This window comes from Condylura cristata, unplaced genomic scaffold (assembly GCF_000260355.1).
Source record: "Condylura cristata isolate star-nosed mole 26May11 unplaced genomic scaffold, ConCri1.0 scaffold00013, whole genome shotgun sequence".
Lineage (NCBI taxonomy): Eukaryota > Metazoa > Chordata > Mammalia > Eulipotyphla > Talpidae > Condylura > Condylura cristata.
The window spans coordinates 32,688,651-32,705,408 of NW_004567114.1; the positions used below are offsets into that span (position 1 = coordinate 32,688,651).

Here is a 16,758-nt window from a genome sequence, read left to right on the forward strand (position 1 = left end):
GTTTATCTTTTTGAATGCTGAGTAATATTCCATTGTGAGATAACAGTATTCTTTCAGTGTTAAATTTTCTGTGATCTTTTTTAAAGATTTATTTATTTTATTCATACAGAACTGGGGTACAAGCCAGAAGAGCAGGGGCAGTGAGAGGATCCACCAGAGACACAGTGGGGAGCAGAACAGGCAGATAGACAAAGTACACTGCTGAGGGGAGCAGCAGGTGGGTCAGGAGACGTCTGCCACACCATGTGGGTCACCTCCAGGGTGGGGATCAAACTCACACTGAAACGGCTGTAACTAGCTTGCAGTGCTGCATCTTAACCCGTTGCACCCCCAGGGAAGGTCCAGATTTTCTGAATTTTTTAAAGTAAAAGGTTAAAAAGATATACTTTCACCTAGATAGGAAAATAATCACATCAATTAAGGAATTTGGCAAAGAAACGTAAAACAAAAACAGCCTCTTTGCAAAGAGTTATGAGAATTCTTGGACATAGAGATGGATATAATTAAGAAAAAGGTCATGTCAGTGTAAAATGTCTAATATAAGAATAGAAGCTGTTATGGAATGGTAACCCAAGCAAAATTATTCAGTCTAGAAAACTGCTGTTTAGTACTGTAGTATCTGTGTTGTTATGTTATTGTAGATGAAGAAACTCACATTGGAAGAGAGGACCTCCTTCCTCTGTTTGTCTTCTTTGCAATTACTGGTGTTCCAAAATGCTCTGGATTTGTTAATGGAAGTTGATCAAGTGTCTAGAAGAGAAACACATGTATTAAATCACATTTGCCTCTATATTAGTAGTTAATTGATAGATTAGTAGTTGCTTAACCCACAAAATTCATTCTTATCCTACCTCGCTCTCAGCAAAATGCCTTTCTCCTTTCAGGCAGAGTGAAGTGCGCCTCAATGTTCTCTCATCACCATCATCAAACACTACAAGAAGCAAAAGATAACAGAAATTTATTCACACTAAAAATATAAATTTAATGCACAGAATGGCTATTACTGATACTTATCTAGGGCTTCATAATTCTAAGAGTCATTATTTATGTAAGTTTTCAAAACCTTTTAAAATGTATATAACATATTTTCCATTTTTTTCATACCAAGCAGGTTAAATGGCTGTTCCCAACAGCTGACAAGTCTCCATTCATTTTTTCAGTTTCTCTATAGAACCAACTTCTTAACTCATTTTCAACCTTATCAAAGCATAAATATTAAATTATCCTACTGTTTGTACTTTTTTGCACAATATCGCAGTATAAATGTACTGGCTGCCAAATTCTAAAGCTTGACTCACCATTTTCTTTTGCTAGAAGAAGATGTTAGTTTAAAACTAAAGGTTGAAACAAGGACAGATCTTAAAGATGGATTAAATTCTAAAAAATAAGACATCAGAAGCTTTTTGAGATTTTACTTACACTTTAAAAAAAAAAAAAGATTTATTTATTTATGCTTACAGAACTTGGGTGCAGGCCAGAGATGTGGTGGGTGAGAGGATTCACCAGAGACAGAGTGGGAAGCAGAATAGGCAGATTGACAAAGTACACTGCTGAGGGGAGCAGCAGGTGGGTTAGCAGAGGTCTGCCACATTATGTGGGTCAGTTATCTGCCCGGGGATCAACCTAGTGCTATAGTAACTTTGGTGCTTTAGTAACTGTGAAGAGCTTTGTAATGTGGTGCTTTAACTCGTTGCGCCACCAGGGAGAGTCCTATACTTTTTTTTTTTTAATAAATATTTAAATATTTATTTAAGGAAAGAAATAGGGGTAAGGATTTTGACTTAAATTTATTATTGTATACTCCAACTACCTAACTACATTATTTTTTTTTAAAGATTTATTTAATTATGCACACAGGAGGGTTGCTGGGGCACAAGCTAGAGGTGCAGGGGGATGAGAGGATTCACCAGAGACAGAGTGAGGAGCAGGACAGGTCGACTGACGAAGTACACTGCTGAGGGGAGCAGCGGGCGGGTCAGGAGAGGTCTGCAGCGCCATGTGGTCATCTCCGGCGCAGGCGGGGATCGAACTCATGCTGAAATGGCTTTAGCTTCTTAGTGCTGTGCTTTACCCCGCTGCACCACCAGGGAGGGCCTAACTACATTATTTTGATAATTGTATATAGACTTAATTTTTCAGAAATGGACTCTGATTTTTAAAACCCACTATTATAAAGTTTACCTTTTAAAATAAATTTTTACTGCCATAATAGTAATTCTTAGCATTGTGTAAGTTTTAGGTACATAGAATTATAATTCAACATATGTGTTCACACCACATTGTTCCCACCACCAAAAGTCTAGTTTTCAACCATCACCGTACCGTTGATCCCATTTACCCATTCACATGCTCCTTTCCCTTCCCCTCCTTGTAACCATCATGTATTCTTTGTATCTAAGAACTTGTTTCTGTTTTTATTCTTTATATTCCATATATGCATAAAATTGTACCATCTTTGACTTCTCTGACTTACTTCACTTAGCATAATCTCTCAGGGTACACATGTTGACACAAACACAAAGTTAATTAAAAGTGAAATAATCTGGCCCTCCCTGGTGGCGCAGTGGGTTAAAGCATAGCACTGAGAATCTAAAGCCGCATGAGTTCGATCCCCGCCTGTCCCGGAGGTGACCACATGGTGTGGCAGACCTCTCCTGGCCCACCCGCTGCTCCCCTCAGCAGTGTACTTCGTTGATCTGCCTGTTCTGTTCCCCACTCTGTCTCTGATGAAGCCTCTCACCGCCCCTGAGCCTCTGGCCTGTACCCCAGTTCTGTATGCACAAATAAATGGATCTTTAAAAAAAAAAAAAAAGTGAAATAATCTCAGAAGATACCAATATTATAAAGAAATAAAATATAAGAAGATATAATTCTTACCTCATATACTTAAGAGGAATATTTAATACTGTATCTTATAAAAATAATATATAAATGAATGTATATATACAAAACGGTTACTTTAAGATATACTAATTTTCATAATTCTAAATGCTTTTCCATTTTAATAGAGTAAGGTTAGTGTTAATAAAGGAAAATTCTATATTACATTATATTTTAGAATCTCTTACTTTGTTAACTATAGAATGACACACGTATTTTTAGATGTTTTTTAGCACTTTGCTTTAAATCAGGAACTTTTTTTAATGCTAGAAACTTATATAAGAGCATTCAACTTCTTTAATTTCTACTTCAGTCAGTTAATAGAGACTGTATACCTCTAGTTTAGATACTCTTTTATGCAGGAAACCAATGCACAGAAAATTTAAAGTTCTTAAAGTACATATCAAAGGACAATAATGATCCCAAAAACTGTTGTGTATAACACTACCAGTGATGCAGAAATTAATGGTCACCGCAGAGACAATGACAGAGTAAAAAACAACATCTTCCAACAATTACAGCACTAATTTATATTTGATCAACACAGTGTTTTAAACATCTGTATCAAAGTTAAGATTCATATGGTATTAAGTCTAATAAATGACTATTCTTTCAAAATTCAAAATCAAGTGATCATATCCTAACAAAATAATTCTTCATGACAGTGCTAATGTCCATAAGCATACTAAAGAATAAAATAATTCTTCATGACAGTGCTAATGTCCATAAGCATACTAAGGAATAAAACCTTAAAAGCTTCAATTTTCCTTAATACCTATAATATCAAAAATGATAATACTGGGTATCAGAACACACAGATGTACTGAAACACACTGCTGAGGTGAGCAGCAGGCAGGTCAAGAGAAGTCTGCCATGCCATGTGGGTCACCTCCCTGGCCAGAGAGCAAACTTGTGCTGCAGTGGCTGCAAACAGCTTCATGGTGCTGTGCTTTAACCTGTTGTGCCACCAGGGAGGGACCTTTTCCATTGTTTTTTCAGTAAATAACTTTAACCCCAAACCAGAATGTCCTAATAAAAATTTTCGACAATTTTAAAAATCCTTATTGTTTTTTAAAATAATCACTTTGAAATAGATTGTGAAGAGAAAAATTCATTTCAACATACTTTATCATGGGTAAAAGGGTATGTTTCAAAGGTATTGTGGTACAAAAAACATTATAAATTTACATACAAACCCTTCCAACTTCAAGTAAAGAGAGACACAGTTGATATTTTTTTTTTTTAGTTGATATATTTTTAATGTAAAAAATATATACAGGATGTATGTAGTTGCTACATACAAGTTTGTTAAGCCATCGAAAAATTTCCAGAAAGACAAATAGAAAAACCAACATAGTGGACCAAGTAATCATCAAAATCATGCAGAAATTTAATCTACAAGAAGTTTCTTCTACATCTTTCATGTAAAGTATCTCTTGAACACAAATTTACAGCCACTGAAAAGTGACTATCATTTGGTAAGAGTGAAATAATTAACCAATGTATGTAGCCCAAGATTTATACACTACACTCTGTCAGGGTACCAAAAAGAAGGAACAAGACTGTAAGAATTAGTAATTCTATGAAATGCCTTATACTTGTTAAAAAGGTCATTTGAGCATATTATTTATTGAGTGTGGGAACAGATACCACAAAAGTAGAATCTCTATTACTAAAGCACATATAAATACTAAAAGCTAATTTTAGGAAAATGACAAAGGTTAAGCTCTTTACGTGACCCTAGTCTTACCAGACAAAATAACGCTAGTGCAACAAATACACAAAGCCTATCTCTAAACTATTAGAATTCAAAGATGCAAAAACAACAATGATATAATTTAATTACTAAATACAAAAGGTAAAAGACCTACCAATTGTCATAGCACTGTCAGTTACTGGATGATAGCAAGCTAGTAACAATAGTAAACAAATTTTATCCAAAGATATAATTAGCTATCACTTATTAGGTTTCTACCATGTTCTAGTCCTCACAGCAGCCTCAGCAATGTAGGAACCACTATCTTCCTTTTATAGATAAAGGAACTTAGAATTAGAAACTGAACCAATAAACTACAGTTTAGTTAAGGAGGTAAATCAAAATGCATAAATACAGGTATAAAGCAGAAACTTTACAAAATGAAAGAAGGAATTAAGGAATTCTGATTTTGGAAGAATAAGTATTGTCATTGTCAAATTTGTGTGTGGCAGTTAAAATTAACAAAATATTTCACATAAGGGAGTAAAAACTTTAATAACTATAGATTTTCCTCAGCTGCTAAGGTCAAAAACATAATATATAAAGATAATAACAAAACATCATGGGGATGATAAGTTATGGATGACCATTTAAACAATGGGTTAAATGTCTACCACTAAACTAAACAGATTTTTTGTTGCTTAAAACTTTTCCCTTAATGATTTTCTATAAATAATAAACTATTATTCTCTATAAATATAAACTACCTGGTTTTGAAAATATTTTGTGGTTCATTTTGTTTATAATATTTCTCATAAAAACCTTACAACTAAATAAAAAGTAAAAGCTTCATAAGCGTATATCACATTATACAGAAGTCAGTCTATTCACCAGTTTAATCTAAAACCTCCCCTATTACACTAAGTAGAACATCCATTAAATAACTGGTACATAAAAAAATGTATAAGGCACAAAATTCTTAACCTTAAAAAGTATTATAAAACATGCTAACAAAGATGATCAAATAGGCTTCATATAGTGAATGTATATATATTTTTTATATAAATTTCTAAAATTACTGGCAATTTCTTTCTTTACATTTTCCAATTCAGTGTTATTTCTATGTTACAAAAAGACAGAAGAATAGTTTTAGGATGCTTTATTGACCGTTGTATTTACTAGGGGTTAATGACAATTTCAAATGGAGATAAAAATTCTAATGTCTCAACACTATAAAGCTATATCTAGCAGCTGCAGCAAAAGTTAGATGCCTAACCATGGAGCTGACCCACATGGCATTGCAGACCTCTCCTGTCTTGCCTGCTGCTCCCCTCAGCAGAGTATTCCACTCAGTCAGCCTGTTCTGTTCCCCATTCTGTCTATAGTAAATCCTCTCACTATGACACCTCTGGCTTATAGCCCAGCTCCCATGACACCTCTGGCCTATAGCCCAGCTCTTGTATGCATAAATAAAATAAACCTTTAAAAAAAAAAAGAATTTGAACACAAAGTTTGATATCTATTGATGAGTAGACAGCACATTTCCATATGCTACCGATTTCTTATCGTAAAAGCAGGTATAAAAACTGCCAAATGACTAAACTATGCTAACAAGCAATGTTCTATGATAGAAAGTGGAAAAACATCCAACGTTTATACAACATGCAAAATCCCCATGAATAGGAACTATTTATTGTTCAGCATTAGAGCGCTAGGTATTAATTTTTAGATAAAATTATATTAGATCCATAATCTCTTTTCAAACTGGTTATTCAACTAAGAAAAAATTAATACCTGTAATGCATATGGAGTTAATATTACTGAGTCATTAGATAATTTCTGATTATCCAAGATCATGATTCCTACTTGAGGCAAGCTAGAAGAGGAGATAGTCTCTTTTGCTTCATTTTTTAATAGTCTGACATAATTTCAAGATTCTCTTAAAGATCAAAATATGTAATGGAGTCACTAATACTTTGTATAACTTTGCAACTCTACCATATAACACTTTGCTAGGAATCAGAAAATCCAGAAAAGAGAATCCAGAAAAGAGCAATGAAACCAAAAAGGTAGGCAAACAATGATAGAGAGATACAGAAAGTTCATGACCTGTGAAGAGATTAATGCTTTATTTTGTCATATTTTTAAAACAGTATTTCAGCTCATAGTATTCTGATCATTTTCTATGTGGTGTACCAATCAATACCTAACACGTAGTACCTAAATATTCTTTATTAAAGAATGCTATATTGAAGATTCTTAAGTGAATAGTGTCTCTTAATAGCTTATATTTTTTAGGTCACTCTCATTACACAGAAGTAAAAAAATCTTAAACGTGTTTAATTTTTCTCTTTACTTGAGTGGCTTTTTTTTTTTTGCTTATTTTGTAAAAAAAAATTAGATTCACCCAATGTGCTTACAGAAAAGACTCTCTCCATCCCCACATCTACTAAATTAGAGAGAAGTAGGGGTCCACAAATCCTCATTTTTTAAATGAGTGGTTTAAATAAGCAGTGTTTCTTGCATAGACTAATGCTTGACACATAAACTATATGCAATTGATATTCTAACTCTTTGAGAACAAAATGATATAATTTCTGCTTTGCCTACATTAAGAAGAGTGACTGATTAGTTTTCAGAAATTAAAATTCCAGTCATATAAAAGACAGAGATCACTACTCATAACTGAAGGAGAATTCTGGGGTGCAAAAAAACCTGAATGTGAAAAACTACCACATACTGCTTTTGTAGAAGTATGAGCATTATATCAGTAAAACTTCAAGAGTAATGTTAATACAACCTTGATATTAAATACAAAACAGTGTACAATTTTAATATTTGAATATGCATCATATAATTTCCTATTATTCTATATATATATCAACTCCTGTAATTTTCACCAATGTTTTGTGTAAATAAAAATATTTCCTTAAATCTCTAAAAGTTGGGGCCTCCCTGGTGGCACAAGGGTTTAGAGCACAGCACTATGAAGCTATCTGTATAGCCACTGCAACATGAGTTCTATCACTGAACCACATGGCACAGCGGACCTTTCCTGTCTACTCCCCACAGCAGTGTATTTTGGTTAATCTGCCTACCTGTTCTGTTCCCTAGTCTGTCTCTGGTGAATCCTCTCAAACCCCTCAACTCTGGCCTATACCCCAGTTCTCGTATGCATAAATAAATCAATCTTAAGTTTTTTAAAAATAAATAAATCTCTAAAGTTAACATTAAGCTTAGTGTTTAAATCTTTACCAATTATTAATAGTTACAACTTAAGCTTCCTGAAATGTCAATTCTAAATAATAGCACCACTATAAACCAAATCAACTTCTAGGAAACCCTAGAAGAATAAAAATGATTAGAAAAAGTAAAATATATACAGCAAAATCTGACTCCTAATAGAAGTCACATAGTAAGACACAAAGACAATTTTTAAGTAGAGCATTGTCTTTATAGCTTTGAACATCAGTTGGAGATGAGTAATTTTTACCCAAACCAACAAGTCAAGTACATCAAAAGTAAAACTTAAGAATCATTTCTCTTTGTTTTACCTAGAAAGCTACACTACAATTACAACACCTTTTTTCTAATTTCTTGGTCAGTTATCTATCTCACTCTACTTTTTACCTTAATAATCTCATATAATTATTATTTTTTGGAAAAAGATAATTTTACATATTAAAGATTTTGACATCTTTGCACCACAGTCTCATTGATATTATGGTATTAATATCCCTGAGCAGATGTGGCTCAGTATTTACTCAAATACTTTTCCTGACCCATTAATTATTTTACTACATCACAAATCTTTCTATAATAATTTTTCTTCCTCTTTTTCTTTTCATCCTCACCTATGTTCTTCTCTCTTCCCCAACTTCCTCATCCCTACTCCCCTGTTCCCTATGGTAACCATTATATTCTTTTTGCTGAGTTCAAGCTGGGCCTTGAAATAATTATGTTGAGTGAAATAAGTCAAAAAGTGAAAGATCTCAAATGGTTTCACTCATCTGTGGAACACAAACACACACAAAAATTCATATGCAAAGATCAGTAGGGATAAAGAACTATGCCATTTAGAACATGATAAAAATTAAAAACAAAGCAAGGCTATAGATGTTCAAGGGAAAACAAAGGATTAGGTGTTAACCATGCAACTGTGTAGTTTAAAAATTGTGAGATGATACTTAGAAACATTAACCATTGCTGTTCTCATCAATATATTAGCAAAACAATATATAAGCACTACTTCCAGATTTAAATTTATTTTATTATGACACTTTTTACTATTTACTACAGTAGTTTTTAAAGCCAGTATAAACTTATGTATGTAATTGTTAAAAATACATTCATACTAGTAGCATTTTAGGTTTGCTAAAAGGTAGTACTAAGAATGCACTGACTATATTAAAAATCAAAAATTAATGTGAAATCACCTAGGCTCAAATCAATCCTCCCAGATAATTTTTTTTTTTTTTTAAAGATTTATTTATTTGTGCATACAGAACTGGGGTACAGGACAGAGGCTCAGGGGCGGTGAGAGGCTTCACCAGAGACAGAGTGGGGAACAGAACAGGCAGATCAACGAAGTACACTGCTGAGGGGAGCAGCGGGCGGGTCAGGAGAGGTCTGCCACGCCATGTGGTCTCCTCCGGGGCAGGCGGAAATCGAACTCATGCGGAAGCGGCTTTAGATTCTCAGTGCTGTGTTTTAACCCGCTGCGCCACCAGGGAGGGCCCCCCTCCCAGATAATTTTTAAGTCTAAATTTTGTAACATTTATTTTATCCTTATATAAAACTGGCAGCAGTACAATAAAGACAGATGTTGTGGAAGCTTAATTGTAATTACAGAAGTAGTAAAAAAAAAATATGATTATAATACCAAGTTTTACTCATATTTCATATGCAAGAAGAACACCTCTATAAAAAATTAACTTCGGGTCCTCTGTGGTGGCAGAGCAGGTTAAAGCATAGCACTAAGAAGTTAAAGCCATTTTAGCATGAGTTCGATCCCCTGCCTCAAAGGACCCACATGGCACGGCAGACCTCTCCTGACCCGCCCAATCTCCTCTCAACAATGTACTTCATGAGTCAGTCTCTGTTCTGCTCCCCACTCTGTCTCTGGTGAATTCTTTCATTGCCCCTGCACCTCTGGCCTGTGCACCAGTTCTATATACATAAATACATAAATCTTTAAAAAAATAATAATAACTTCCCTGAAGAGAAATATCAAGGCAATTTGTAAAAGAAATGTATTCTGGAATGAAATAGCCACAAGTGACCAAGATATTCTAACAACATATTTTTGTTACCAGCATGGCATCACTAAAATGTTAATCAACTGTATCAAGCAAATTCACAGAAGAGAATACTTTAATTCTCTGTGAAAATAATGATTCAAAGTATTTACAAAATAGAGGTATATTATAGCATCAAATCAAATCATTGCATTAAATTACTTAATTACTTACCTACAGTATACCAACTAGCATCTGTCAATTTGCTGATAATAGCTTCCTGAAAGGATCCATCAGATGTCCTTGTTTCAACAATAGCTCCAACCTAAAACACAAATCAAAATTTCATTACCTAATGTAAACAAGCCAAATCACTCCCACCACCTATATGACCTGGGTAAGAATAATAGTACTTATAACTGCACCTTACTTTGGCTTAGATCTTTATCACTTCATATACTTATCATGTAATTTGAACTGCTTTCACATAACGTAGTCATTATTACCTGCTTTAACACTTTGCAAACTGCAGCTCAAGAGAGAAAATAAATTGTAAAAAGTACAGAATAAGAAACCAGTCTCATTAATCTATACTTGAGAATTTTTTTTTAACTACTGCATATTGCCATCAAAGAAACTGGGATATAACAAATGAAAACCACCTGAGACAGTAAAAATAGCTTCAATTTTCTTTCACAAAAGTAGTTAATATAGTAGATTCAGCACTCATATTTTAAGTACCTTTTAGATAAAGGTACACCTGAAAAGAGAAGGATGGGCTAGCTGACCTTTCAGCTGTCACACCTTTGTATATCAGAGGTTAACTGGAGTGATACTCTGGCTTATTAAAGATTCATTATATATATAAATGGTGAGAAATTTATAGAAAACTAATATAATTATGTAGTGAACCTATTGAAGTATGAAGTTACCATAGTTTACTTGGCAAATGAGCACAGCAGATGACTGAAACTTTTGATGTATGTAACTTAGACTGAAGGCAGCTATTGCAACAATGTAAAACCAGTGAGGTATTTAAAAATTAAAACAAAAGTTGTATATATTCAGTTACCCTTCAATAAAATGTTTAACATTCTTCAACAAAAGATATTCATTATGTCATAATTTATGCCAAATATACCACCCTTGCATTTTTTCTGATTAACATGCTTTAAATTTTTTAAAGTATATCTACAAATATAAAATTCAATAATGAATTTGTGATTCATTATTTTAGATTTAAAACTGTAGAACATACGTACTCTTAAAGGACCTTTCACTTGGTCATCTTGCACCAATTGTGTAGTATTATCCTGTTTCAGGAGTACCTGGAAAACATTTGACAACAGTTCTCACATAACTTTTAAAACAATATACTTATGGTAACACTGTAACAACAATGTCTTTAATCTTTAATTTCTTAGTGTCTTGTTTTACTCAGTTACCGAGTTATAATACTTATTACTTATATTTATAATTATTGTCTCTCTTACTGTGACCTCCTGGAAGGCTAGCTAATCCATCATCACTATATCTCAAGCAGTTAGCAAATGTCAATGTATATTTACAAGCACTTAATAAATGTTTGCTGAGTAACTATAGAAGATTTATTATCTATAATGATTATAGTGAAAATTTAAACTGCTTTCATTGCTTTTTATCAAGTTATAAAAGGTTCTGTCACCAAGTATATTAAAATAAAGGTATTTAATTTTACTACCTACATGCAAGGTAAAATATCAAAACCAGAACTCTTCTGGTCCTTTATTAAGTTAACTTCAACAATAAGCACAATATGCAATTCAATTACAAATAAATGCACCTTTTTCATATAAATCCTTCCAAATATATAGAGTAACTGTGCAAGTATGTAAGAAAATTCACATTCTAGGTAACATATATCTGATGTTAAGACCTCTCTCCAAATAATGACACTGATTTTTAAGTTAAAAATATGTGTGTGTGTGTGAGTGTATCTATATATATATAGAGAGAGAGAGCGCCATAATAATACCAACAACAATTATGTTTTCTCAAATAAGTCTAACATTTCATAATCATTTTCTACATAGCTGACATTAAAAAAACTATATAAGGGTCCTCTCTGGAGGTGCAACAGGTTAAAGCGCAGCACAATGAAGCTAGCCGCAACCACTTCAGCATATTTAATACTAGGCCAGGGAGCTGACCCACATGGTGTGACAGACACCTCCTGCCTTGCCCACTACTCCCCTCAGAGTGTACTTTGTCAATCTGCCTGTTCTGCCCCCATTCTGTCTCTGGTGAAGCCTCTTACCCCCACACCTCTGGCCTATACCCCAGTTCTGTATGCATAAACAAATAAATCCTTAAAAAAAATTAAAAAACCTACATGAAACAAAGAAATATCAAGTGCCATCCTAATAATACTTGAAAAGTTTCTGACATCCTAGTAATAATACTTGAAGGAAAGTTTCACCAGCAGACTATAATTTAAACAGGAACTTGTATTAATCCTAGATCTATTTTCCAAACAAATTACATGTCTCTAGTTCCTTGATTTTCAAATTTCAACAAGCATTAGAAATACTTGGAGAGCTTATTAAAAAGCAATCACTGGGTGCTACCCCCCAAGTTTTTGTTTCAGTAGGTTGAGATGGGGGCCTAAGAATTGCATTTTAAATAAGGTGAGACTGATGCTTTTGGTCTGGGCCATACTTTGAGAATCACATTTGTAATTCATTTATTCATTCAAAATATTTTGGGTGCCTACTATGTAGCAGACATTACTATAGGTGCTGGGTATAGACAGACATTTCCCCTGCTCATGGTGTTTAATTCTTGTAGAAAAAGATGAGATATGTTACTGAAAACCAAATTGCAAAACTGCAATTACAATACGATCCAGTAAAAATAAAAATATTATGAAAGGCACAACATAAAATCTAACAGCCACATCAAATATCTTAGCAATATCAAATAGGACATTCATAAACTTTATTATTTAACTCTATAATCTTAAAACTTTAAAAGTAAGCACAGCTGTTTCTCTAATATAAGATTTAAAACATTTATATAGGACATTTATTAGAAGTAAACACAAAAATATCAACAATAGTATTTTGGAGAGATAATCTATGGGTAGGTGTTAATCATTTGGTAATTTTCTGTATTTCCAAATATCATGAAGGAATAATGGTTAACATTTTCTGATTGAAAAATCATCTTTAAAATAGAATTCTTAAGACATTTTTGAAGATTGTCTTGAAAACTTATTTTCCAGTGTTGTTTTTTTCCAATCAACTGCAATTGTCTCTACCTAAGTATTATAAAAGGGGAGAAAACAGATTACAGCCAAAATAAGCATGTTACTAAAAACAGTAAGATCCAAATTATATATAGTAAGCAAAATATTTTTTTAAATGAGCCAGTATTTTGAAAAAGCATTTTAGAATAATTTCTCATTTTCACTTTTTATTTCTTAATGTGTTTCAATTATAGTTATGTACATAACTACTTTCACAAAGCAATGGTTAATCAGTAAAGATTCAATAAATAAAATGATGATTTGCAGTCTCACTCTCCCCAGCTTTCTTCAGCTTGGAAGTAATAAAGCTGTTCATTTAAAAAAAAAATTACCTTTACTTTTACCAGCCTTTTTACAGTCTTAATTTTTGCCTCACAGAAGGCACCTCGGTACTTGGCACTGACATCAGTTCCCACTGTCAGGTAGGCAGGCTCATCAGCCGCCTAGGAAAAGAACAAAATATGTGAATGTCACTACTATTTTTCAGTAACCATAAGTGTCACTAAAAGATTCTGTATTTAATAAGATTAAAATTGTTTGCTTAATGATATATTGATACATTGAAAATTACTCCTAATGAAAACATTAACAACTCTTTATATACTGACACGCTCAAAACATAAAATATTTTAAGTTGCAACTAGAAAGTACTAGTAAGAAAATACAGTAATTTTTTTCCTCCAGATACAAAATGCTTCAACAATTATACAATTTAAGAAATGAAAATTTAGGAAAAACAAGAAAAGCAGATTCATACTAAATAGCTCATAAAACTATATCATTCACTCATGACCTCCTGAAAATTGCTTTTCTGTTTAAAATATTGCTATTAAAATTAACATTGATAATAAGTATTTATTAATTTAGCTCATTAATAGCTACATGTTTTGGATACAGGACAGCTGTAGAGATAAGAAATGAAGTGAACACTTTTAGGAAAGGCCAAAAGTTTCATTTTTAAGATCTAAACCTAAATTCAGCTGATGAATACAGAGATACAAACTGATGTTTCAAGACCTTGAGCTATACCTAGTTTACCAAACTAATCTTGATAAAAAAAAATGTAGGCTTTAATAATTTACCTCTCAGTAAAAATATACATGGTTAGAATGATACATCTGAGATGTGAGAAATTTCATTCTTCAATTTACTTTAATGAATGTTATCTTATTCTGTCACTTTACTATTTTTCAAGTTAAGTGTATTTTCACAAGCTCAATTCAACAATGTTAAATTCACTTAGAGATATATATTTTAAGTATGAAATAATCTTTTATTTTCAATAGTTTTACCAAGTAACATTAAAGATTAGGTGTGTCACTTGAAGAAGATAGGAAAGCACGAGAAAATTTGTGAAAATTCTATATTTGAAAGTTTAATACTGTGAAACAGTAAGTGAATCAGGAACAAAGTACTTTTTAAAATGAGGGCAATTACAAATAATGCAAATCGAAAATAGATACTTTCGGTAAATAAGTATCTATCCTGAAACCTTTATTATCACAGCAGTCCAAAATGCTATACATTATATTCTTTTCCTTTTAAACATTATATATGTTTGCAACATTAGTTGTCTTAAGAACACGCTTTAAACTATATACTATAACAATTGAACTGTAACTTTTAGTTCTCCAGATATTTGAGCCCTACAATTTCACTTTTTATCTCTAGAAAAAAATCCTCTCTCCCTTAACAATCTACATACTCTCATTAGAAAATCGTATTGACCCAGGGGCAGAAAAAAAAAATTCGAAAAATCCCCTAAGAACCAAAACAGAACAAAAGCCTTACTTCTGCAAAGGTTACTGCCAACACAGGAAGTGTTTAAAAATACTAACCCAATGGACAACAATGGAAAGGCTATGGCAGCGTTTCCAGAGTGCTAACAGCTTTAGAAAGAAGCCAAACTGACTGCGTTTAGATATAATACTCATTTCTCATCCACTCAACACATTCTTATTTGCAGAAAGCGCTGGTTAGGCAGTCATCAATTTTGAGTAGCAAAAAAAAAAAAAAAAAAAAATGACATTCCACAGCAGCAGCCTCATGACAAGCAGTGTCCAGGGCATGAGGTTCAAAGCACAGTTGACTCCACTTACCTTCATTTTTACTGGTGATCTGTGGGGTTCCAGCTCAACGAGCTCTCTTCTCTGTCGTTAGAACCATGAGGAGAGAAAAGACAAGCACAGAATCAGCCAACAGAGGGGAGCGACCCAGGCAAAGAAAGTAAACAAACGCCAGCCGGGAGGGGCAGAACCCTCACTAACGAAGGGATAAGATCCCCTCGGAGGACAGCCAGCACGCAGAAGCTGGGGCGGCGGCGAGAACCCCACGGGCGCCAAAGGGCAGCCCGCTCCGCCCGAGTTCACCAGCGGCCCACCGCGCCCCCACCTCGTTCGCCACTTTGACCCGGAATGCTCAACTCTGAGCCCCAGGACAGATCGCTCCGGAAACGCGCAGGGCGCCGTTTGCGACTCCCCAGGTCCCCCACAGGAGCGGTCGCCAAGCCTCTGCTCAGCCGGCCCCCGGATACCTCGACTTCGGCCCGCACCCCGCCTCCGCCGCTCGGCCCCCTCGGCCCGCCCCGGGCCCGCGGTGGCGGCAGCGGAGTGTCACGGCGCCATTGCTCTCCTTCCTCCGCTCTGCACCATGTCAGGAAGAAGAGCTGATTTCACCCAAGGGGGCAGGGGCCGCGGCCTTCAGCCGGGAGGCGCGAGCGAGGGGAGACCCGCGAGGGGGAGGGGGCTGGTAGGGCGGAGAGGAGGAGGGGAGGTGGCCCGGACAGGGTGTGGGAGGGGAGGGGAGCCGCACAGCGGCAGCCGCCGCCTCCTCCCCGCGCCCGCCTCAACTTTTTGTACAGCCCAGAGAGGTACCAGTCCCTTGCCCCTCGGGCACTGCCACAGACTCCGCGGGGGAGAACGCACCACGGAGTTAGGGGCGGGCTCCCCAAAGCAGCCCGTTCCTCGCCGCGCGGAAGCAAACTTAGCGGCGCGACCACAGCCATTTTCCCGGGGAACCTAGGGAAGCGACCGAGGAGGCGGCTGCGGCGGCGGTTCCTGCAGTTGCTGCCGCTGCTCCAAGACTTGCCCCTTCCCCTGCGCTCGCCGAGCCGCTCGTCTAGCACCCCCATTCCCACCTCCACGGCTTCCAACTGCACCGGGACCCCGGGCAGCAGCAGCAGCTGCTACTGCCGCTACATCCATTCACTATCCTCTACTTTCCTTCCCTCCACCTACCAACTGCGGGTGAAGTGTGCGCTGTCAGCTCCCGAGTCCTGCGCCCCCACTGACCCCCGTGGGCCCCCGTCCGGGCAGCACCACTCCCGGTCGCCGCGGCAGTTCCTGCGCCCGGTTCCCCACTCGCCCGATTTACTGCCACAATCCACCAAATAACAAGCTGTTGAGCAGACTCGCTTCTACACGAACTCCAATTGGCTGCTCATGACGCCGAAGAGCATCGGATTGGAGTTCGCTACCTGCCGTCCTCATTGGATGTAGCTCTAAAACTTCACGGATTGGTGAGAAAAACAGCAGGTAGGACAGCTTCCACTTATGATTGGCTGTCTCCGAAGGCTAACGTTACTGGAGAATGAGGTATTGAGTAAGCATGTCCTGAGAAATGATTGGTAGAAACGACTCCGGATGTGCTCGACTGAGCAC

General features: G+C 35.8%; 1 protein-coding gene across 1 annotated transcript in view; it reads right to left on the reverse strand.

The window, feature by feature from the left end:
* The window catches only part of ARID4A (AT rich interactive domain 4A (RBP1-like)), a 60,068-nt gene extending 43,609 nt beyond the window's left edge, over window positions 1–16,459 (reverse strand). Inside the window, exons 1-7 of the mRNA XM_004682089.2 lie at window positions 16,336–16,459; window positions 15,199–15,249; window positions 13,432–13,542; window positions 11,076–11,141; window positions 10,048–10,138; window positions 852–931; window positions 656–750 (exon numbers count right to left, since the gene is read on the reverse strand). Of these exons, the coding sequence (XP_004682146.1) occupies window positions 656–750; window positions 852–931; window positions 10,048–10,138; window positions 11,076–11,141; window positions 13,432–13,542; window positions 15,199–15,204 (449 nt within the window). The 5' untranslated portion in view covers window positions 15,205–15,249; window positions 16,336–16,459. The remainder of the gene's footprint in view (window positions 1–655; window positions 751–851; window positions 932–10,047; window positions 10,139–11,075; window positions 11,142–13,431; window positions 13,543–15,198; window positions 15,250–16,335) is intronic.
* Between the last annotated feature and the right edge of the window lie 299 nt (window positions 16,460–16,758).